Genomic DNA, 24,040 nt, shown 5'->3' on the forward strand with positions numbered 1-24,040 from the left:
TGGTATATCATTTGCGCATCCTTTTTCAAGTCGTTGATCATGTAATCTGCTTCCCAACCAAGTAAATGAGGCCTTTTGGTTATTCATCCTTGCTCACCATCCTTTGCAACACAACAGTCTATGCAAGTGTTTTCCATGATTCATGTCATTGTATAGGGGAGAAGACTCTTCCAATTGGAGGGTGACAGTTTATTGCTCTATAAGCTAAGAGCCTTTATGTGAGCAGCCCAGTCTAAAGCCTTAAGTGTCATCCAATCTTTCAGAATGTTTTTCTGGCGGGGAAGGTGCATGGCCACCCAAGTTCTGAAGGAGATAGAACAAGTTTTAAAAGAAGGTTTGCCATTAAGTTATTTACATTTGCTTTAAACAGCCCTTTTCCCACAGGCTGTTTTATCCTTTTTTTTTTTTTTTGGTACAGGACATCTTATCCTGCTGGTACTCCAGTGCACACCCCTTACTTACTATTGTCTCTCGTGCTCCTGACATCCTCTGCCTTTAGTCGCTGTTACTTTTACAGTGGAGGCGGTTGTAAAGCAGTCAAGCAGTATGCAGTATTTTTAGATTGAAGGTTCAAAGAAATGCAAACAGTTTTTTGTTGACCAATACATCTTTGCAATTGCGATTTCTTTTTTTTTATTTATTTATTTTTTTTTTTTTACATAGTGAGTGGTCTTATGAGACCTTCAGTTAATTTTAATTTCAGCTCTTTGCCCTTGCACCACTTAACAGCCCAAACCATGGTCATAGGAGTACAGATTAGCGGGAGAATTGGATGTGAGGAGGGACAGACAGACTGAGTGTGTTTGGCTTTTTACACCCATATTGACTTCCTATAACCATGCAAATCCCTATGACCATTCCCACCCACTACTCTTCCATCCCCACCCGAAAAATACCCGCCTGCAATCTCTTTCAGGTAGTGGAGTTGTGCATTGACATCAAACTGTTGGCTTTTGTGGGGCTGCCAGTGTTGGTTCTTCTGTGAGCTAATGGCTTAATTGAAGCTGTAAATCTGCTAATTGTATAAAGAACATGCCCTAAACAAGTGTGTCTTGTCCTCTTCATTTTAAGCAATATGTTCCTTCGTATTTGTTCCTTGCCTGAAATTCCCTTTAAAAACAAACATTGGCAAAGCCAATAGTTTGGGTTCTTTGATAGACATTCATCAGGCAGTGCCTTCATATTCCCAGGCACTCGCACCAATTGCAAGCTGCTGCCAAGTCTTGGTCTTGGCCATGGCCATGGCCATGGATATGGTATTGCCTGGCAAATGCGAAAACAATTAGCGTTGCCAGTGCTTGTTTTTTGTTACGGTTGGTATTTTGTTTAATTCACTTTTATTTTGAATACTTTTTAGTGCAAATGAAAAATAGAATGTTACTGCTGTGAAGAACTTGTTTTTCCCTAGTTGCTCCTCTGGACTGAAGTATTTTTTTTTGTCTTCTTTAAGACTCAGCTTGAAAAGCTACAGGCTGAAATCTCCCAAGCTGCGAAGAGAACTGGGATACACACCTCGACCAAATTAGCGCTCATTGCTCCAAAAAAGGAACTGAAAGAAGGTGACATTCCAGAGATTGAGTGGTGGGACTCTTACATAATCCCTACTGGCGTTGATCTGTAAGTTGAAATTCTTGATGCTTGGTCAAAGTAACTTTGGTGGGTGAAGGATCAGTATGATGCATTAGTTTAAGACTACTCCTTAAAGTTAATAGGATAAGGCTTCCATGAATAGTTCATTTTTTTGAGTTCTAGTAAACCTGAATTCATGTGTTTACACTTCCAAAGTAACGTTAGAGAAGACATTAAAGTATGTCTTGGACAGTTGGGGGTCTGCGTCAGCCAGATGGGCATTGACAATGTGGGAGGCTCTAATCTCCCCATGCAACAGCTCAGTGATTGGAAGATTCCTCGTTCTCCATATGCTCACGGTGTGGGGGACAACCCACATCAAAGCAATCAACTCTCCTGTGTGCACCCACCTCTTATGGGCAAACGCGCAGGAGCAGCCAATTCGGCTCAATCAGATGGGAGCAGTGAGTTAAAGGTACAGTGAACACTTCACAACATTCAATAAAGGAACGCACACATAATATATTACTGAAAATGTATTTTCTCCAGCATTGGATCTTTCATGGATTCACATGCTGTGAATGTTCCCCGTCGTAAAACTGGGAAACCCTGGTTACTTTAATGTTCTTTTTTCTATGGAAAAGACTTGACACCTTGAGTGTCCCATTGACGACGTGGGTGCTTTTGGTACCCGCCAATGGGACGTAGAGTGTGAAGCTCCGCCCCCGGAGCTTCCCCTCAGATTTCAACTGTCTTCTAAGCTAAGCTGTTGGGCTTCCTCGTGTTTCTCTCCTGAGAGAAAATAAATGTTCTTAAAATGTCTCCATCCGGTGCAACAGACGTCAAAATACATTCGGTTCCAGTTCCAACCATGGAACTATAAGGACGTAACTAGTCCTTATTTTAGGCAGTGCGACGGTTGCGGTCTAAACATTTTTTGCAGGGGACAGGCACACGGAATGTCTTTACTGCCTCCAACTGAACCATTCCGCTGACGGCTGTGACATCTGCCAGGGTTTCTCACAAAAGACCTTTAAGGATAGGAACCAGCGCCTTATCTGCTCAATGAAGGAGCCTATCCGGCGCCCGAGGTTGACTCGACAGGTCACCGTTAAGACAGAGGTCCAGATCTGAGGAGCCCGTGACGAAGAAACAAGACAGGTGAGGCAAAATAGTCATCGGGCCACGATAAAGCCAAACACTGTCCCTGTAAAGAAACCATACCGGGTCCAAACACTCCTCCAAGGGCCCGTTGACTAAATCGTCGTCGGACAAACTGAGTGAGAAAGGCTTGCACCTATTGTCAAAATCTGCAGACCCGTCCAGGAGACCACCTCCGTCGACGGACAAGCACAGAGCCAAATCCTCCTCAGTGTCGTCATTGAGAATATCTTCCTCGACGAGTGGCAAAAAACACTGCTCGTCGGAATCTCGACGATTTTCCTCTGGCCATGAGTCTTCGAGACACCTGGCGACGACCAAATAGTCATCGAAGTCTACTCCAACGACTTCACCATCGACGACGGCATCTTCGTCTGGGTCTACGGCTCGTCTCTTCGACGACGATTTCGACGACCACCTCGTTGTTGACCAAAAAGTGATAGTTGGCAGAAAAGCCTATGCGTCTGTCGACCACTACAACTGAAATGTTATTGACTCCTGTGGAGTATCCAGATATCATGCCAGAATACATTCTGCAGCATGAGATTACATCAGACTTTGAGCCTCCACCATACGAATGTCGAGGTGTCTTTGAATCCGATCCAGAAGAAGGACCTTCTGTTAGGCAGAATCCTGTGCAGTGCCCTTAGGGACCACTACACCCAATTAAGACTACAGGTGGCAATACAAGTTTTTACCTTTTGGTACAAGCCTGTACTAATATGTTAAAGTTAAAGTGGTAGCAGTAGCGGATCAGCCAGGCTTATCTCAAGAGCATATGAGCAGTAGCAGAGATTACACAAAGGGACCACAATTACTGTGACTCAAGCAAACACGGACTATATTTTTCAGGTAAGAAATATAAGTACATTTATTTTTGTTCTCAACACAACACTTCTATTAATTCAAAAACCACATGTAAAATATACTACAACTAATCAATTCACTTTGTACAGTACTATTCGAGGTAAGTACCCTGTGTTTGAATGGACCGGTGTTACGAAACAGAACACGTTACCGAGAATACAATTGCGATAACTTTTTGACAGTTCGGTCTACTAGATGAACGCGTATCCGCGGCAAGAAATGTTACCGGGGCAAAAATCACAGGCAATATGTTTGTTAGGCAGACAGAATCGCAGAGCACACATAGACAGGAATTCAAGAGTCAAAGGGCCAAAGTCAAATGACACCGGGTGCCTGTTGTCGAGGATCACAGTCGGACAATTCGAGATTCAACGTTGCCAAGAGTACTTTGATGTTAATGTTCGGAAGCAAAAGTCATCAGAAGGAGGGAAAAGTAAGGACAAGCCTTAAAGTAGAGAAATGGGGATTTCACCCAAAATTCCACAAACCGGACACAGTACCTTTCTCAAAGAACGAAGCTGGTGCCACGGCAGTTGTTCCTTTTGATTTCCTGCAGACCCACGCTTTCCTGTAGCTTCAGCACGAAGGACGATGAGGGGGTCCGCACCACACAGGGATGAGGCTGGCAGCAGCGACAATGAATAAAATGTGCGCTCCTTAAACGTTCTTCAGGTGGCTATCCGGACCACTACAATAGTGTGCAGCGTTTTCGACCACGAAGGCGACCTCTGGCTGAAGATGAGCTGGTTATCCCCACCAGGCTCAAGGGAAGAAGACTCCAACGACTAAGAGGAGATCCAGTCCGAAGGGTAGATGGCTCCGGACTGCAGCAGAGCTTCACTGGTACTGGGTAGTTGCAGCAGTCGACCTCTCCTCCACTTCTTGTCGGTTCCTTGTAGTTCCAGTGGCGACTCTCTGACTTCCAGCCCAAGAGACCTGCCTTTTATGCAAAAATCCCCCATTCACACAGCCTGGCTGTCAATCACCCAGCAGGGGGGTTGTCCAGCCCGGACAACCACTTTGCCCAATCTTGACAAAGTGCGACTTGGGTTTCCTAGGATACCCTGTGCAGGGGGTGACTACACCCCTCCCTTACATTCAGCCCACCTAGACACACAGGTGCCTTGAGGAGGGCTTCTAGGTAGAAGCCCGCCAAAAGACTGTGAACAAAGAAGTCAACCCTGGTTTGCCGCGCAAAGTAAAACACAAGAAGGAGTTTAACAAAAAGAAATGGCGAATAAGCCGCACCGGAGCCAAACGAAAAAGGATTTGGTCAAGCGGGTTTAAGTTTGAGGCTAACACAATAGCCTACAATATTACCATGGTTATATAAGATAACCATGGTAGAAAATTAGGTTTCATACCACTGCCACCAGCCATGTCTGAATGTTAAGAGCTTAACCATGCTCTAGGAGGTACAGATAGTTAACCCTTCCAGCACTCCATGGAAGATTGTGTGTACTCGGTCTGTGGTTAAATGAAGTTAATGGTAACTTTACCCTTTTCTGGGGACAGTAGTCGCCTCAGAAATGGAGTCGGTGGGAAGTCTTAATGACAACCCTGTGTCACCGCACTGAAGGTGCTGTGTGACGCACACAAGAAGGGGGCTACTGAAGTGGTGTACTCCAGAGCTCACAATGTTAAAAACCGGTAAAAGGCACATAGCAAAATAGGTGTAAGAGTGGGGGAAAAGCTCACACTCTTACCAAGTGGAAAGAAATGACTTCAGAGATCCAGTAAAGCTGATGAGGGACTCACTAGGTAAGGGAAATTAGCCATAGAATGAGAATTCTCCCTAACATCTTCTGATCCTCCTATCCAAAGACCATCTACAGGGGAAGATGCACCTCTAAGGTTTCAGACACCTACCCTGCCATCAACACCTGCTGATACAGGTGGTATGCATACATAATACCGACTTAAAAACCCACAATCCCTGTTTTCCCTGCAGGTCCTCGCAACACTGCAGTCTCTGTTAGGACAGCTTGATGCTGGGCTTTCGCTTCCTCAGGCTCAGCCAATTCAGCCTTATGGAGAATCTCAAGTTACCCCTCAACGAAGGGATCCAAACCATTCATGCGGAGACCAGGGGCATACTCCCTAGGATTCAAACACCTCCTATACCTCCAAGTACATTCAGTCCACGTAGGAGAGAGCAAGAGATGGGGGAATTAATTGACACCGACCAGGACTCTGGTCTGAGGGATACAAGTTCCATCGCCCCCCTCGTCTCTGCAGAGAGCAGACACGTAGGACACAGATTATTAGGGAGAATTCTCTGTTAAGGCTAATTTCCCAAACCTAGTGAGTCCCCCAGCAGCTTTCCTGGATTTTTGGGGTTTATTTTTTTCTCCTGCTAAGAGTGAGACTCTTTTTCTCCCACTCTTAGGCATGATTTGAGAATGTCCTTTGACTATGTAGTGTGTTTTATGGGCAATGGGGTCTTTTACTCCATAGGGCTTCATGTGTTCTTGGCAAGTGTTACACAGCACCCTCAGTGCAGTAACACAGGGGTGTCATAGTGACCCCCAAACATAGACTCCATACCCTGGGACTGACTGTCTCCCAGGGCATGTAAAGTCACCATTGGCTTTACTAGTCTTAAATTGTGAACAGAACCATTACAAACCATCATATTGTGGAAGTACTGGTAGGGGTAATTCGATTGCCCCTGGGTCTGTTTTCCAAGGGGGCACTGTCCAGTCCCCCGTTGTCAAGTTTCTGGCTGGTGGCAGTGGATACCACGCGAAATATTCCACCGGAATATTTCCTATGGGATTTTCCCATTCATTTTAAACACCACTTTTTGGTGCAATGTTAAAGATACCGCTGGGTTATTTATTATTTATTCCCCAGTTGGGTCTTTTTGCCAGTACTCGGTTTTAAAATCGCCTTTGTGTTCGCCTCTGAAACTCTAACCCAATTCGAGCCCTTTGTTCCACTTTTTGGCGGGCTTCTCCACAGAAGCCCTCCAAATGGTGCCACTCTGTCTGGGGTCAACAGGATGTGTGGGAGGGGGATTAGGCACCCTGGACTGAGTTGCCTTGGCAACTCAAGTCGCACTGTTGTGTGATTGGCCCAGTGGTGAGCCGCCCGGCTCAACACTTAGCATGTTTGAGTGACAGCTAGGCTGATGAATGGGGGTTTTGCTGCATAACGGCAGGGCTTTGGGGACTGGAACTTCAGAAGTCGCCACAGGACCTAAAGAATCCGAAGAGGGGAGAAGCAGGGTCATGTACAACGACACCACCGGTGGAGCCCTGCTGTACGAAACTCGCCACTTTCCCGGCGACAGAGGAGAACTTCTTCCAGGAGAGTCTTCTTCCCTTTGAGCTGGTGGGACCAACCAGTTTGCCCTTTTCACCTTCCTGGATCGTCTCGTGGTCGAATCGCCCGTGCCAAGCACCCCGGCGGCCGGATAGCCACGCTTCACCACTACTGCGAATGAAAGGGTAGTACCTTTTAACCGGGAAATTCTGCGGCTGGTTTCTTCCCTGGCAGTGCAACAACCTCCAGCTTTCCTCCACGTCAAGATCCTCTTCCCCTGGACGAAGCTCTGACTTGCAACCGCTGCCAGGAACAACTGCTCCCGCTGGAACTTTCTCACCATTTCAGGTACTGTGTCCCGCCTGGTCTCCCTTGCAACAGACTGTCCAAGGTGTCCTGTAAATCCTTGACTCTCTATCCTGGGGTGACCTCGGACCTGTTAACATTATCGTTCTGACTTGATCCAACCTCTTTTTGACTTTCCTGCAAAGACTTTGAGTGCATTTCCACTGTATGATCTTGGGCACATTCCGCCTTGCTCTCCAAGAGTGGGCCTGGCCTATGAACTTTTTGCTCTACAGTAGACCCTGCCTTTCTTGACTTGCTGTGGTTTCTTAAGTGTTGGTACTGTGTGTTTTTCCTATTCTGTCTTTTCTCTCCCTTTTTAAACAAATTATTGGAGTGCCATCTACGGTTACACGCTCACCTCTGTTTTGCTAAATAAGTGGTGTATTAACCTAGACTATTAACTAGGGAGGTGTATATACTTATAGTGACTGTGTTTGAAATTGCTTGACATATTAGTGCCAGTGTATTTTTACATGTGTTTTTAAATAAATAATTATATACTTTTATACCAAAGCTCTGGTCAGTGTTTGCTTGTGCTACTGTACTTTTAGCCCTATTGTGTATACTCTATATACTGCCTAACTCTTCTTGAGAGAAGTCTGATTGCTCAGCCACAGCTACCAGGTAAATCTGGGTGGTGCAGACTGCTACCAATTGGGTTTACTGCCAACTCCTGTAGTCTTAAACTTTTTGCAGTGGTCCCTAAGGGAACTGCACAGGTCCTGCCTAACGCAGATCCTGACCAAGATGCGCAGGGTAGCCCAGCTCAACCATCGCCTGCGGATGATATCGGGGCGTTTTAGGCCATGATGTCCAAGGCATGCCAAGAGTTTGGTCTAATTCCAGATGAGAAGAAAGATTGTTTCCTCTTCGACCATATGGGCAAACGCAGGAAGGCAGTCTTTTCCATACCCATTCTGGATCATGTGTGTCAGGAGGGCCTCTGTACTATGAAGCATCGTTTTACAGATCCGGCGGTTAAAGGTAGGCTGGAGAAGTTGTTTAAGGCTCCAGATACAGCACTGAAATGCCTCACCTCGCAACCTACTCCAGAGTCAGTGGACTCAGCGGCAGCAAGCGGCAAGGCTCGAACACAGCACAAGTGTTGCTACTCCGTCAATCAATGAAAACTAGAGAATGGATGCCTTTGGGGGGGAAAAAGTTCTCGCCATTGGGGCAACAATGGTTAAAGCAGCAAATGCACAGGCAAAAGTTGCTCGATATGATCGAGAGATGTGGCAATGCCTGGTCCCTTGTTGAAACACTTGCAGGAACAACGGAGAAAAGAGGCCATGCTGCTGGTACGCGAAGTTGAAGAAGCCTCGAATCAAAGCATCAACATCACTGTAGACCTTGCGGAAACAGGGTTTAAGCAAATTGGCAATGATGTAGTCTTTGGACGCCAATCATGGCTACGTTGCACTGATTTTCGACTAGAAGTTCAACACAGTCATGGATCTGCCATGTGAAGGGGAAAATCTGTTTGTGGACAAAATTGATGAGGCCTTAAAGCCATGAAAGCCGACTCTGACATGGCTAGGGTTCTTACAGCTCTTCAGGGCAGTTGGTCCTTTTGCTCCATTCGAGGAGCCTCAGGTAATGCAAGATTCTCTGCCTCCAGAGACAACAAGAACTATGGTAGCCCTGGATATTACACTCGGAGCTACAAGTGGAATTTTCAATCTTCCGAGTACAACAGAGAATACCATCAAGGGCAACAAAAGCATGGATCTGCCACCTCCCAGAGAGGTCTGCAAAATAAGGCACAGCAATGACTGCCTCAGGGGCAGTCCGGTTGGGGGAAATGTGGCGTTCCACCTCGACGAGTGGCAAACAATAACAAATGACAGGTGGGTGCCAGATGCAATCCAGTACGGCCACTTGTTAGAGTTCAAGTGCGCACAAATCCCGATACCTCCCACAAAGTTATCTCACCCGCACCATCAGGTTTTACAGCACGAGATACGTCAAATGCTAAGAAAGCAAGCCATCAAAAAAGTTCCTCCCTCAAAGAGGAAAGGGAGTGTAATCCTGGTACTTTGTCATAAAAAAAAGACTCGAAGTGGCACCCTATTCTAGATCAACGAAGACTAAATAAAAACATCAAAAAACTAAAATTTAAAATGGTAACACGCCAGGTCGTCCTAAAAGCCGTTCAGCCCCAGGAATACCTCACGTCCTTGGATCTCAAGGACGCATACTTCCATGTGCCAATACATCCAAGGCACCAAAAGTACCTCCGATTCATAGTTGGCAAAAGCCATTATCATTTTCGGGTACTGCCTTTCAGCCTGAAATCGGCACCCAGAACATTCACGAAGTGCCTGGCATCGATGGCAGCCTTCCTCCAAAAACAAGGCCACCACGTATACCCGTACTTAGATGGTTGGCTAGTTCGAGGTTCAACGTATCAAGTCTCATCTTCTCTTAACCAAACAAACGCTGCTCCAACAATTGGGCTTTAAAATAAATTATAGCAAATCCTGCACAGTTCCCTCAAGGAGTTTGGTTTTCCTGGGCACTCCATCCCTTACAGGCCACAGCCTGGTCAGACCTTCAGTGAAATTAGTCAAAAGATTGACAACACTAGAGAATTAATTCACGCCAAACAAGCTAGTCACGGCCTGTGCATACATGGCTCTCCTTGGGACCATGTCCTCTTGCATGCGCTTATTCCCCAATGCCGACGGCACATGCGGCCAGCATAAACGTTTGTCTTCCAAATGGTCCCAAACCCAGGGTACCTGGTCAGGCACGGTAATCATCTCCCGTGCTCTTGGCAAACATGCTGAAATGGTGGACATACCCCTGCAACATTGCAAAAGGAATGCCACTGATGGAACCAAATTACCATCTGACCATTGTAACCGTTGCCAGCCAGGCGGGATAGGGTGCTCATTTGGACAAGCACCAAGTCCAAAACCTCTGGACCCTCCCGAGGAAGCAGTCCTCCACATCAATGTGCTGGAATTACAGGCAGTGTACTGGGATCTAAAATACTTTCTTCCTCTAATCGAGAATTCGGTTTGTTTGTTGTATTTGCTTGTATAGCGCACCGAGCCCAAACGTATCTGGGTGCTTTTCTTAAAGTACATGTTAGAAGGTAAGATACAGTATGATACACATGGTTATAATACATTTAGCAATTTGACAGTAATAGGTATTTACAAATATATACAAAGATATACAGGCAAGACCTGATTGAACTTTAGAGCAAGTGTAGGGGAGTGGCTGACAGTAGGACCTGGGATAAGGACCTGTAGCCAGTAGGCATAGTCAAGAGAATAGGCATAGTCAAGAGAATAGCAGTGGGTCTGGAATCACAAGAGAGCGAAGTGGTTATTAGTTGGACCGTGAGAATAACCAGCATTTGATTTTGTTCCGGAATGAAAGGAACACATTAGTGTGGGTGGGAGCTTGTTCCACGTTTTGGCTGCTAACACCTCCTGCTTTTAGTTTAAAGGATTGGACGTTTAGGAAATGTGCTTATGAGGATCATTGGGTACTTTGGAGCTGACTTATTGAGGCACTTGTGGGTGATCATGACTGTTCTAAAAGTGATCCCATATTTGATCGGAAGCCAGTTGGCATTTACTGTAGTTTAAGTAATGTGGCTAGAACGGCGAATGTTAAGGGCCGCCCTAAGAGCATTGTTTTGCAATACTTGTAGTTTGCAGATATTTTTGACTAGTGCCTGAGTAGATGGTGTAACAATAGTCCAATTTGGACATTATAAGGGCTCGAGCAAAGAAGGGTAAGACAGCTGTTGGTTTTCAGATATGGTCGACACATGTTTATTAGTTTTGAGGTGTAAGCCGTGGAGGCAGTGGCATTGGTTTTGTTTTTGGAGGTTTAAGGCAGAATCTAGATAAAAGCCTAGGGTCTCAGCTACTTTGTCATTTTGATGGTGTTGCCATCAATAGTGAATGAAGTGTAGCTGGGGCCTAGTTTGCTAAGTTTGAGATTGGAGCCAATGAGGAGAATCTCGGTTTTGTCATCATTGAGACAAAGGCCCTGATTGGCCATCCAACCTTGTATTCTGCTGTAGAGTTCATTGAGGAGAGTAGTGTCAGTTTGGTAATTACTGGATAGGGTGATGAGTGTTTGTGTGGCGTCAGCGTAGTTGGTGTATGAGACGCCTGACTCATCCAGGTGGTCGAATAGTAACTTCGTGTATATATTGTAGAGGGTGGGGTAATATGCAGGAACCTTGAGGGACTCTGTATGTGATAGGGGATGGGTCAGCTGATTCTGTAGGGGAGAAGACCCTCATGGATCTGTCAGCCAAGAATGACTTGACCCAAGAAGCGGCTTGACTTGTGGTCGACTAAATCAAACGACTAAATCAAACGCAGCGAAGTCCAGTAAAAGGAGTAATGCAGGTTTACCATTTTCCCTAGCCTCATCCATTTGGATTTTTTAGATCCAAGAGGGCAGTTTCTGTCCCATGTCTTGGTCTGCAACCCGATTGTCTGAGGCCTAAGCGGGTATTTGATTCTAGGTGGTTCTGGATATAGGTGGCCTTATCTAAACATTTAAGGAGGAAAGGCATGGTGGTAGTGGGTCTACAGTTAGTTGAGATGTTAGGGTCAAGGTTAGGCTTTTTTTAAAAGAGGCATGACCCACGCATCTTTAAGGTTTTTTGGGACGGTGGCTAATGCGAAGGACGCATTTATGAATGAGGTAATGAAGGGAGCAAATTCTTTAGCAGCTTCTTTTATGATGGTGGCCGTGCAGGTGCCGCCTTGGCACCTAGAGGGTTTGTGGCTTCTAATGAGGGATTCAACCTTGAACAGTGACTGGCGAGAATGTGAAGTATGTGTTAGGAGTCGTGCAGGTGGCCAATTTAGGGATCTGGTTAGGTTGCATATTAGGGGTATTCATTTTGGCAGAGGTCAATAGGCTGGCTTTTTTAGCTTCAATTTTAGTTTGAAGTGCAGTAATTTTGTTGAGTAGGGCCTTTTGGCCCACTAAGGCTAAGGGGGCTGAACCTGTGAAGGTAGCCCCCGCTGTGTAGACGGTATCCCTGCCACTGAGGCGTGAAACCGCTGCAGTGACTTTCGCAAAGTGTACTGGCACGCTCGAAAAGGGGACACTGTGTCAGCACCTGGTTCCAGCCCTCAGGGAGGAAAGGGGGGCAGGGCGCAAGGAGGCCCCGGAACAGTCCAGGCCGTGGCCCAAACCATGGAAGTTTCATCCACAGAAGTTTCATCCTCGGACGACGAGTACCTGGAGTCTTTACACATGGATTCAAATAGGTACAACAATTCCTATTTATATGTACCACATCTTACTCCACTAATAGGAATATAAACTTTCTCTACTTGCACCCCTCTCTCTCCCCCATCAAGTAGAAACCTCAAAGATTTTCTAGGCACTACAAGTCTCTACAACATAGACTGCATGCAACATTCCAAATTTCAAAAAATATTCTTGTTTTATTCAAAATATTTAAATTAAAACATAAAAATACTACCCTCACCTAACACAGTGTAAATGCTAACACTAAAAACCTACAAAATCTAAAAAGCTAGGCTTCAAAATAAACACGTACCCAAGACACAAACGAAATCACATATCACAATGCACAAAAACCTAAATGTGTCAATAAAAAACATAATCCCAACATGTTTCTGTTCTTCAATGCCCCTTTCGGGCGAACATTCTTCAGGGGAAACTTTAAAACATCCACTATTCTTCTCAACACCGTGTTGAATGGGTAGTTTCAGGCAAACAGCCTGCAAGGAAAAAAGACAGCGGAAACTAGTCGGTCCCACAGGGGAGGGGGTATTACCAAATGTAAATGTGGAATTGGCTCGAAAATGAGAGCAGCTCCACACACGTTCTAAAAATCAAATTAAACCACTTAGATTTACCTTATCATGGTGAACCTTCAATGCACGTCTGTAAATGACCGATAAGCTAACTTTTCTTCATTGAAAAACCAAAACACTTCAAAAGGCGTCTGTCCGCCGAGTTATCGTCACACCTAGAAAGAACACATCAAACTACCAATGAGCCATCTATACCATTTCAGCCACAGGTCACTAAAGAACAACAATCATGATATGTTCAAAAATTGACAGATGGAAATTACCTCAACCCACAACGTGGGGCACAGGGAGAGACTCCCTTGTTGTGACAACCAGATCCAGTCCACAGATAACTGCAAAATGACGCAGTGTCAATCTGCAATTTAAAAGAGCGATCACAAGCCAACTCAGGATCACAACAAAATGCACTGATACACCACGATTACCAGAATCTGGGGTGGAAACCAAGGTGCTAGATGTTTAGGCCTATAAGGGTGCCAAAAAGATCCCGTACCCAATCCACCCATGGTCCAGCATTTGGGCTTCTACCTGCAAAAGTTAGTTATGGTCAATTGAGGATGTGGAAGAGGTCGAAGTGTAGGGCCTGGTGTCCAGATCCCACCAGCTCAACTGAGGGATGTGTCTCTGGGCGTCCTGTCGACCCTCGACACGTGTGTCAGATTCTGAAGAGGATGCCACAGGGCCAAGTTCCAATGGTCCTCCAGTCCCTGATCAGCTGCCAGCAAAGAAGAGTAAGCGTCATCCGACGCCCCCGTTTCATCCTCCACACCCGCGTCGGGGCCCATCTTGCCCAGCAGACCCAGACACTGGGACGGATATGGCCATGTCAAGAACTGACAATGACATCATTGCAATGGGCGGCTGGTCTCCGCAGCTTAGGCCGTCCCACCAGATGACATGTGGTTGTTCCAATCCATGATCGCCAGAGCCTCTGAGCTATTCCAGCTTATGCTCAAAGAAACCAGGAAGGAGGGTTTCTTGTACCATAGGTGAGAGGCCAAGAGGAAGACGATCATGGCGGCGCCCTTTCTAGACTACATCTGGGAGGGGGGCATGGCCCTCTTGTAGAGCAGAACCCTTGCATGGTTCCGACCAAACAGGATAGGCTGGAGAAAAGTACTGGGTGCCGGAATCCACACTGAAGTACCTAAGATCGCAACCATCGCCGGATTCGGTGGTGTCAGCGGCTGCGAGGAAACGGTCAGCTAACCCGTCCTCGTCTTCAGTGCCTCTGGACAGAGGGGGGAAGAAGATAGATGCCTTGGAAAGGAAGGTGAGTCACACCACGCCATCCACATCAAGGTGGCCAACGCGCTGTATACAGGTGTCTGGAAACTTTGCAGACAAAATCCCGCTTGACAAGGAATTCCGTTGGGCGAGATAAGGTGGTGTGACGTCTGCTCCAACATCCCCGTGGGCACAGGTTTCCAAAACCCTCCATACCAGGAGACGGTCACCGGACGCTTCCCTGGAAGGCTGGGGAGACCACACAGGACGTCTGCACACCAGAGGCCTGTCTGCCAGAGGAGAAGGATCTCCATAACATCCTGGAGCTACGGGTAGTTTTCTGGGCCCTAAAGTCATTCCTTCCGTCTCTGAAGGGCAAGGTATTGAGGATCTTCATAGACAACACCGCTGCAATGTTCTACATCAGGAAACAGGTGGGCACACAGTCTCCAGCGCTCTCCATGGAAGCGTAGGACTTGTGGCGCTGGCCCCTCTGTCAAGAGATGCTCCTCGTTCCCCTTCACCTAGCGGGTGTCAAGAACACCATTGCAGACTCCCTCAGCAGGGAGTTGCGCTGCTGCCAAGAGTGGGAACTTCGGTATGACCAGGTGGACTGCTTCTTCAAGTGGGGCAGGCCCCAGATTGACCTGTTTTCGATAGCGGCGAACTCCAATTGGCAGATGTTTGCCAGCAGATTCCACCAAGCATGGGGGTTGCATTCTCCTTCCTGTGGGAAGGCCTGTTCCTGTACACGTTTCCTTTGTTGCCTCTCCTGCTATGAGTCATCAACACACTGAGTGCCACTGCAGGATCATATTCATCGCCCCGGCGTGGCCGAGGCAGATTTGGTATCCGGGCCGCTTCTCAGTCTTTCTTCGTCACCCCCAGTCAAGCTGCCGGTAGTTTCAGATCTTCTCGCTAGAGTAGGAGGCACAATCCTGCACCACGACCCAGGGTTGCTGAACCTGAAGGCTTGGCTCCTGCAGCCCTATAGTTTGGAGGATATGAGTTGCCTGCGGACAGTAGAGATCCTCGCCAAGGCCAGGGCGTCTTTGTCTTTGAAGTGTTGCGGTCACAAGTGGAAGCCTTTCGCTGCATGCTGCTGGTCGCAGATTACCCCGCTGATGGTCATGGCCCCGCAAATTCTTGCATACTGGGTCTCCTTGGCCAAGGCCGGCCTGGCACACGCTTCTATCAAGGTGCATCTGGCAGATCTCCCCCACTACACCAGGTCCGGGAAGATCTTCACTGTGGTCTCACCGACTCATAAACGAGTTCCTCAAAAGACGTTTTTTTATCTTTCCCGCCGGTGAAAGCTCCTGCCCTGGCGTGGGAACTCAACGTGGTTCTGAGGAGGCTCATGGTAGTCCCCTTCGAGCCTATGCATCGGGCACCTCTTAAGTTCCTCTCATGGAAAACCGCTTTCCTTGTGGCCATCACCTCTGCCAGGAGGGTGGGTGAGATCCAGGCCCTATCCTGCAAGCAACAATACCAGACTTTCCACGAATCGAGGGTGGTGCTGCGGACTCATCCCTCTTTCATATTGAAGGTTCCGTCAGAATTTCCACCTCAACGAGCCTTTGGTGTTACCTGATTCTTTCCCGAAACCTTAGTCACCGGTGTTGGGCAGAATCCTGTGGAGTACCCTTAGGGACCACTACACAAGATTTAGACTACAGGCGGTAGTACAATTTCACCTCTGGTACAAGCCTGTACTAAACAGTTTTTGGTAGCAGTAGCAGAGCAGCCAGGCTTGGCTCAAGAGCAAATGAGCAGTAGTAGAGATTACACACAGGTCTACAATTACTGTGACTCCAGCAAACACTGACTTAAAGTTTCAGTTTAAAAATATATAGGTCCATTTATTTTTAAACCATCTGGTCATAAAACACTTCACTTCTATTAAATCAAAACTACACTTCAAATATACTACACACAACCAATTCCTCTATTTCAGGCAAATTCAAGGTAAGTACATTAGGATTTGACAGACCCGTGTTGCGAAACAAAGGCATACCCGCCGAAAGAAATGCCACCGAAGTCAAACACACTTAGCACAAAGAATTAAAACAAGGGAATAGTTAACAAAAATCATAGGCAGTATTTTTGTCAAAGCAACGGAATCAGAGGACTCGTTCTAAGAGGCAGATAAAAGTCAATAGGCCTGCGCCAGTGTCAAATGGAGCAGATGCTCTGTTGCCGAGGATCACATGATGAGAACAGTTCACGATTAACGATGCCGGGAGTACTTGGATATTGTCAAAAGGAGGCAAAAGTTATAAGAGGGAAGAAAGAAAGGACAAGCCTTCGTAAAGGAAAAGGGTTCACCCCAATTCCTCAAGGTCGAACGGAGAGAAAGACCAAATGGACACAGTACCTTATTCGGATGAAGAAAGCTGGTGCCAGGGCAGTAGTTCCTGCAGACTCTCGGTTCCTGGAGCTTCAGTCGTAAAATCCAGTCGGAAGAACGCTAACAGAGGTAAGTAACATGTTATTTTGCTGGACCCACTGGATTTTTGACTGAGTGGGAACCTTTTTCCACACTCTGTCGTTCTTTTACTCTGATCATGGGAACCCGTTTAACCTTTTTTTATATTTGTTTTTGGAGTCCTACTTTCCTCCAACTTTAAGGCATCTACAGCACAATGTACCCGCTGTGCAGTGCTGTTAGAAGCTCCTAGAGCTTCTCCTTCATTGATTATTTTCCCTTGATTAACTCACAGGGGTACTTTTTTTTTTTTTGTTTAATTTGTTTTTTTTTTTTTTTTATCATCTTCACATGGCTTCCCTTTCAAAGCCTGCAATGCTTGTTTGAGTGACTGGTAGGGCAGGAAGTGGGGGAGGCCGACCGAAGGACATGGCCAGCAACTTCCAACGACCGCCAGAGCCCGTTGAGTGACCTCTGCAGTCTCAACCTATACTTCCAAGTTACAGGGAAGATACGAAGGGGACTTCCTCCCACAGACTGCTGGGCCTAATCGGTCCCAAGGCGTACTACAATTTGTGACATTCCTGGAAGAGTTGCGAACCGCACGGCCTGCAATTGAGCAATACACATGGTCTTGTGCTGCATCATTGTGCATAATCTACCGAAGTTCAGTTACACTTGGAACTTTGTGGGCACTCTTCCAAGCCTGCAGTGACTCGACCCAGCTTCCTAAAGTCCCCTCACGAGAGACAAGGACCGAGAAAATGAAAAGTCTACCATTGTGGCAACCATCCTTCGTCAAAGCCAAAACCATAAAGATATTTTGCTGGGCGTCTGTCTGCACAAGAGCTGTCGCTAGATCTACTTTAGTCCCTTTCTTCTGTCGCCATGACTGAAAAACCTGTGACCGGGTCTGCGATCAGCTCACTGCTGGAACCTTCCTGCAGCAGCAGCTGCTTCTTCACTTGAAGGTACTGTCCTACTCCTTGTGCAACTTACATGCAGTCTGCTTGCTTGATCCTATGATCCTGAGAGCTGCAGATACTGTATTTTGCACCCCTCCAGGTCGCCTTAGTTACATTTTGTGGCCAACCCATTGTAATCTATCCTGCCTTGGGACGTTGGTCCTTGAGGCAATCCTTCAAGGTAACACCCTGATTTCCTTGATCTGTGAAACCAAAATACTACCTAGCTGTAAACCAAGAAGAGATCCTGTTGGACTCTGAACCTTGTACTCTATTTTCCCACCTTTCCTGCTCAGTCACTGGTGGTCCAGTGGCCCCTCTGAACATTGTGAGACTCTCATAAGATAGGGTTGGAATCTTTAAGACGGCCTGGAACAAAGTTATAAGAGTTTGGAAAAGTTAGTATGTATGTGTCAGGTGGTTTTACTATGTGATTTGTTATTGAAAAGGCAATTGTAATGTGGTGTTCTATCCTAAGATTATTGCAAGTTATAGTACTTGACTTGAACGTGTCAAATTATTTTATATAACTTCAAAGCGTATCAGTGCTTTCTTGGACTAAGTGTATGCTCGTTCTTGGAACCTCCCTGCAGCCCTCCTCACTCCTTAGACTTATCCTGGCTGCTGACCTTTGTGTGACTCAGGCCAAACCCCAAGTTCTGTCACAGACCGTAACTTTTATAAAAACCCCTAACAATGTATATGTACATATGTGATGTTTTTGGAGTGCATTACCTACCTGTGGATTTTCTTTTATGCTTAGTGTGTTTACAAAGCCCTAATTGTATTTCCATATACTTACTGACTGACTTGAAGTATTGGTGTTCTGTGTGGACTCATTCTAGCCCTAGACCACACTCACACTTTTCCTTAATGTTAGGCAAGATTGGGTGCAGTATCCTTTGGAAGACTTCAGCAACCTTGACCTCCTGGCAATAGGAACCCAACCATTGGTATAAGTCTGTAATACACAGGTTGGTAGTGTGGCGGAGCAGCCAGGCTTATCTCAAAAGGTGTCAGTGAGCAGTAAGGTTGTAACAGAGTTTCACAGTGACAGTGATTCAAATAAACACTTGCACCCAAGGTTTCTTGATTAAACAATTGATTTAACAGTCAGTTATATAAGCCTTCTTCAAAAGGGAGCAAAACACATTTTAATATACTTCAAAACACACGGTTTCTCTAAATCAGATGATACCCATAGGGGATGGCACACACACTTCCTACACCCTCGGGTGACTTAAATAGCTAGGACACTGTGGACCTTGATATATCACATTTACATTTAGAGCAATACTGAGTTTGGTGCAAAGGTTAGATTGGGAAATAAAACCAAGGTTACCAATTCATAAACAGGTAAGTACTTAAACCTTCCAATGTCAAGTAAATGTATCCCTTTCCTCGGGGAAAGGAAAGGCACAGAGTCAGATTAAGAAGTGTCTCTCGGGGAGCCAAGACAGCCAATGTTTGTTGAGCAATTTTTCTAGGGTAGCTGAAGATCTTCTTTGCAGTTAAGCAAAGGTCTTGCACAATGTTTTTAGAAAGGTTTGTAGAAATATGATTCACTTCAAGGGCCACAAGCTGGGAGGCTTGTGAGTGTCAAAGCTGTCAGAAACTCTGCAAAGGCAACCAAGACAAGTCTCAACTGAGAGCAAGTAAGGCTTCAAAACAAGAGGTAAGTCCTCTTAACTTTACAGCACCTTTGGTTAGAATAAATGGTTCCAGTGCGCTTTTGTTCATGTAAAGCTCTCCAGATTCTGGTGTTCTGGGACTCAGTCGTGGGGACAAGAGGGAGGATGTCTGGGCACTCCTGCACTGCAATGGGAAGGTCGGTGGCAGCAATGGGCAAACTTCAATTGAAAGGCACTTTGCAGTATCAGCTCCTCGCGTCCCACGGCAAATAGCAACATTGCGGTTCTCGGATACCATGTCAGACTTCCTTGCATCTGGGGTCCAGCACTCTGTTGAGGTGGCTCAGGCTTGGTCAGTCCTGCTTCAGGGAAGTCCGGAGGATCTTCCTGACGCTCGGGTCCAACTTAAAAGCGATCCGCTCGGTTTGGTGTTCCTCTCCCTGCCACTCCGGTTGCAGCAGTGGAAGTACAGCCTGCTCTGAGAGGATTTCCAAACGAGTTCACTTTGGGGTTGATTGGTCCCACCAACCTAAGCTGAGAAGTCGTCCATGCAGGGCTTCTCTAGTCGAAACGATTTCGGAGCTTCAGCACAACAGCAGGGCTTCACCGGACAAACCAACGGTCCATGAGTTGCAGCAGGCATCTCTTCCAAGTTCTTCTTTGGATTCCTTCATCCAGTGGTCTACTCTGTCTTCAAAGCCAAAAAGCCTTGCCTTCTATCCAGGTGTCTCAAAATTCATTCCAGCCTAGCTGTCAATCACACAGCAGGTTGGCTGTCCTTGCCGGACAGCCAGACGGCCAAACACCTTTGGGTACATTACTGTAACCAAGGGGATTAAGCACAGGAAGTTTCAGGCACCTCCCTCACTTCCTGCCACTGCCAGACATACTGGAGCCAGAGGCGGGCTTCACTCGTGAATCCCGCCAAAGACCTAACAAACAATGAGACCAAACCTGGTTTGGCGTGCACGCAGAGTAAATCTCAAAGGACCTTTCCAACAAGAAATGGTGAAAAAAGACGACCAGGGCCATTTTGACAAAATGGAAACCCATGGGTGCCTTACTGCAGCTGCGGTTAATACACACAATGGTAGTAGAAGGTAAACCACTGCCACCAGCTATTGTAGAAAGGGTAACATTAAAATGTTACATGAGAAACTAGACAAAGGGAAACTAAGTAACCCCTCCAGCACCCCATGGTAAGATGGTGTGCGCTGGGTGTAGAAAGTTAAAAATTGGAAGTAAAGCAAATTTCACTTCACTGCTCTTGGAAACAGTAGTTTCACCCAAGAGAAGGTATTTAATCCTTTGGGAAATTTAAGAGACTTCCCTGTGCCACTGCACTGAGGGTGCTGTGTGTCACAATGCAAAGATGATGCCTGTGGAGTTCGTCAGACTCAAGTCAAAAGAAACACAGAAAACACATAGAATTAAAAGGACAAAGTCCCAGAGTGTTATAATGTGAAGGTTAATAGAACCTTCGTATACTGTGGTTCGATGTGGCGTTCCTCGGCTGGGATTCGATCTTGAGACTCAGCTGGAAGAAGGCACACAGCGGACGCAGTGAGGGAACTCTCCTTCAATGAATAAACAAGATAACGAACCGGACACAAGTGTATGCTTTATCTGTAACAACATACATAACAAGTGGCGACGAGGAGGCCGCCTGTTCTCTAAAGGAGAGTTCCAGAAAATGCTATTATACAGGGAACGGCCGGCCAGAAATAGCAACTACTGTGACAATACAAGGAAAGAATCAGACGGAACCACTAATCAAACCAAGGTACGGCATAGAAATACGACAATATAAAAAAAAAAGAAAGTAGTACAGTTACTTAATAACCTTGCAACGAAGCGGTGCATTTTTTGAAACGTGGAACCAGCTTCGGTTACTGAAATCATACGCGTGCAATACGAAGCACGGCGTGACGTCACTCTACATTAGAGTAAAGGACTTTGAAGCGTCCTGTACGTGCCGCCATTTTGGGATGTAGTAACCAGCATAACAAAAACAAACACAGAATGGCGTGTTCTGCTAACGAATAGATACGTTATACCTCTATGAGTTAACGGCTACGCCGGACAACTGCGAAGACGATCGATGACAAATGCACAATAACAATATGAAATTACGGCCTGCCAATACACAAATGAAGTAGTGAATGTAAAAGAATATTCATGTGTTAAACGAACAGATCAGGCTGCTGTATTACATTGAAGCAAGAGGGTTTAACCACATTGTTGTGTAGCAGAACATATATATTACTACAGGCTTTCAGCTGACTCATGACTAGGTATACAAGTGAAATTGTCACAACCCATATATAAAGAAAAAATTAATAAAGATAAAGAAAAAGAAAGGGGAAAAAAAAACATTTCTAATATCCTAACATGCAAAGCATAGTGGCACCAGAAAAGTTCTTAGCACAACCTGGGACTCCAACCTTTTCGTGGGAACAATGGCTAGACAATTTCCAGGTCTACATGAGGGCCATTGGCGGCGCCAAGTTCAGTGATGATTTAAAGGAGGCCACTTTACTCAGTTGTATTGGGGCTGAAGCCTTAAGAATATTTCGGACGTTACCTGATGGTGGCGATACTGCAGGTGGTTCTGGTGATTCCACATCCGGTTCTAGGAAATATGATATTGCCTTGTTGAAATTAAGCAAACATTTTGGAAATAGGACTAATGTGGTGTTAGAAAGATACAGGTTTTTCACCCAGAGACAACTCGAGAATGAGTCTATTGACATGTATGTTGCAGCTTTACGAGGTCTCATAGCTACATGTGAATTTACAGGGTTAACAAATGAATATTTGAGAGACCAGATCGTTCTTCATGTTGCTGATCCCAAAATACAACAAAGACTTTGGCAGGCGAAGAATCCATCTTTGGAACAGACTTTGGATATTGCACGCTCCATTGAGTTGGGTGACAAATGCATGCGAGAAGTGCAAAATAAACAAGAAATGTTCGACAAAGGCCCTATCCAAGCCGTAGCAAGTGATGAAATGAATAAGGATGAAGAGACATTAATTGCCATGGTGAAGAAGATCGTAAGGTCTGATCTAAATGAGAGTCCCAGACAAAGTAAGGAAATGCTACCATGGATTCAAGCCAACTGCGGTAGGTGTGGTTGGTACAAACATGTGAATCCAGATAGAGACTGTCCAGCTAATGGTGTGGAGTGTTTCAAGTGTGGCCAGATGGGTCACTACGGCAAAATGTGTAGGAGTATCAGAGGAAGAGGAAGGAATTTTATGCGTGGAAGTGGCAACAGAAGTTATCGCCAGTCTACCAGGGGCAACATGATGGGGGTAAGAGCTGTGGAAATGACACATGGATCTGATGATGTGGCAGCAGTCACCAAAGAAATTGATGATGTGGATTTTAACTCTTTCTTCTAAAGAGAATAGTATAGGCTCATGGGTACCAATGTCTATTGATGGGATTACCATAGAAGTGATGGTGGATACGGGATCCCCATATACCATAGTGGACAAAAACACGTTCCGTGGAATCCTTAAAAAAAACGTGAGGATCTATGTCTGAGCAAAGTCAAGGCGACGGGTTATGGCAAGTCTCCCATTGACATTCTTGGTTATGTATGAGTCCAGTTGGCTTTTGAAGGGAGACAAACATATTGCAAGTTATGTCGCCCGTGAAGGGTTTGTTATAGTCGGCTGGTGGGAACAAGCGGCTTTGAAGATCAGAATTCATCCGGGGGAAAACATTCCCATCATGAGTGTCACAGATAAGTGCTGCAATTCAGACGCCAGTTTGGTGCAGTGTTTTCCAGAGGTGTTCAACAACAATATAGGTTTGCTCAAGGGTTTTAAGCATCGCATTGTTCTAAAAAGAGGGGCAAAACCCATTGTACATAAATTATGGAACATACCGGTTGGTACCCGTGAACCTTTGAAGGAGTTAGAAAGATTGTGTTCTCAAGACATTATTGAGCCTATAGAAAGCTCTGAATGGTTGTCCCCTATTGTGATAGTGCGGAAGCCAGGGGGAGAAATTTGCATGTGTGTGGACTTAAGAGATTTGAACAGTATATGGGTTGATCGCCACCCCCTACCAAACATAGGAGAGCTGCTCTCCACAATGGAACCAGCTAGATACTTTACCACACTTGATTTATCCTCCGCATACCATCAGGTGGTGTTGGAAGAAGAGTCTAGGCATCTTACATCTTTCATAACCCCCTTGGGTGCTTTCCGTTTTAAAAGAATGCCATTTGGATTAGCATCCGCAGCTGCTGTTTTCCAAAGGCTGATGCAATATCTTTTTGAAGGCTTGCGGGGTGTCTATTTTTTCAAGATGACATCCTGATATCAGCTGTATCAGAAGAAGACCATGATGCCAAACGTATTGGTGTTCTACAGATTTTACAACAAAAAGGACTCACGTTAAAAATAGAAAAATGTAGAATTAAAAAGAATGAAGTAACATATCTGGGCCATTGTATTGATGCGGAAGGAATAAGGCCTAAAGAAAGTCTTGTGGATACGATACTGAAAATGCCTGACCCATCAAATAAAGATCAATTGAGGAGCTTAATGGGCTTAACGGAATATTACTCCAAATTTATTGATCACTATACACACAGGACGAGCCGCATGAGGAGTTTGATGAAGAAGGGTGTGAGTTTTGATTGGTCACCTGAATGCAGGCGAGAACTGCAAGATATCAAAACGTCAATAAACAAGGCTCCTGTTTTGAAGATGTTTGACTGCAGA

At 45.8% G+C, this 24,040-nt stretch overlaps 1 protein-coding gene across 3 annotated transcripts in view; it reads left to right on the forward strand.

Annotated features, from left to right (window-relative positions):
* PRPF3 (pre-mRNA processing factor 3) overlaps positions 1-24,040 on the forward strand; it is a 1,104,158-nt gene that overhangs the window by 433,899 nt on the left and 646,219 nt on the right. For all 3 annotated transcript variants that reach the window (XM_069649724.1, XM_069649725.1, XM_069649726.1), the window contains exon 9: positions 1,451-1,617. In XM_069649724.1, the coding sequence (XP_069505825.1) occupies positions 1,451-1,617 (167 nt within the window). The remainder of the gene's footprint in view (positions 1-1,450; positions 1,618-24,040) is intronic.

The sequence above is a fragment of the Ambystoma mexicanum genome, chromosome 1p (genome assembly GCF_040938575.1).
Source record: "Ambystoma mexicanum isolate Mex_15411 chromosome 1p, UKY_AmexF1_1, whole genome shotgun sequence".
Lineage (NCBI taxonomy): Eukaryota > Metazoa > Chordata > Amphibia > Caudata > Ambystomatidae > Ambystoma > Ambystoma mexicanum.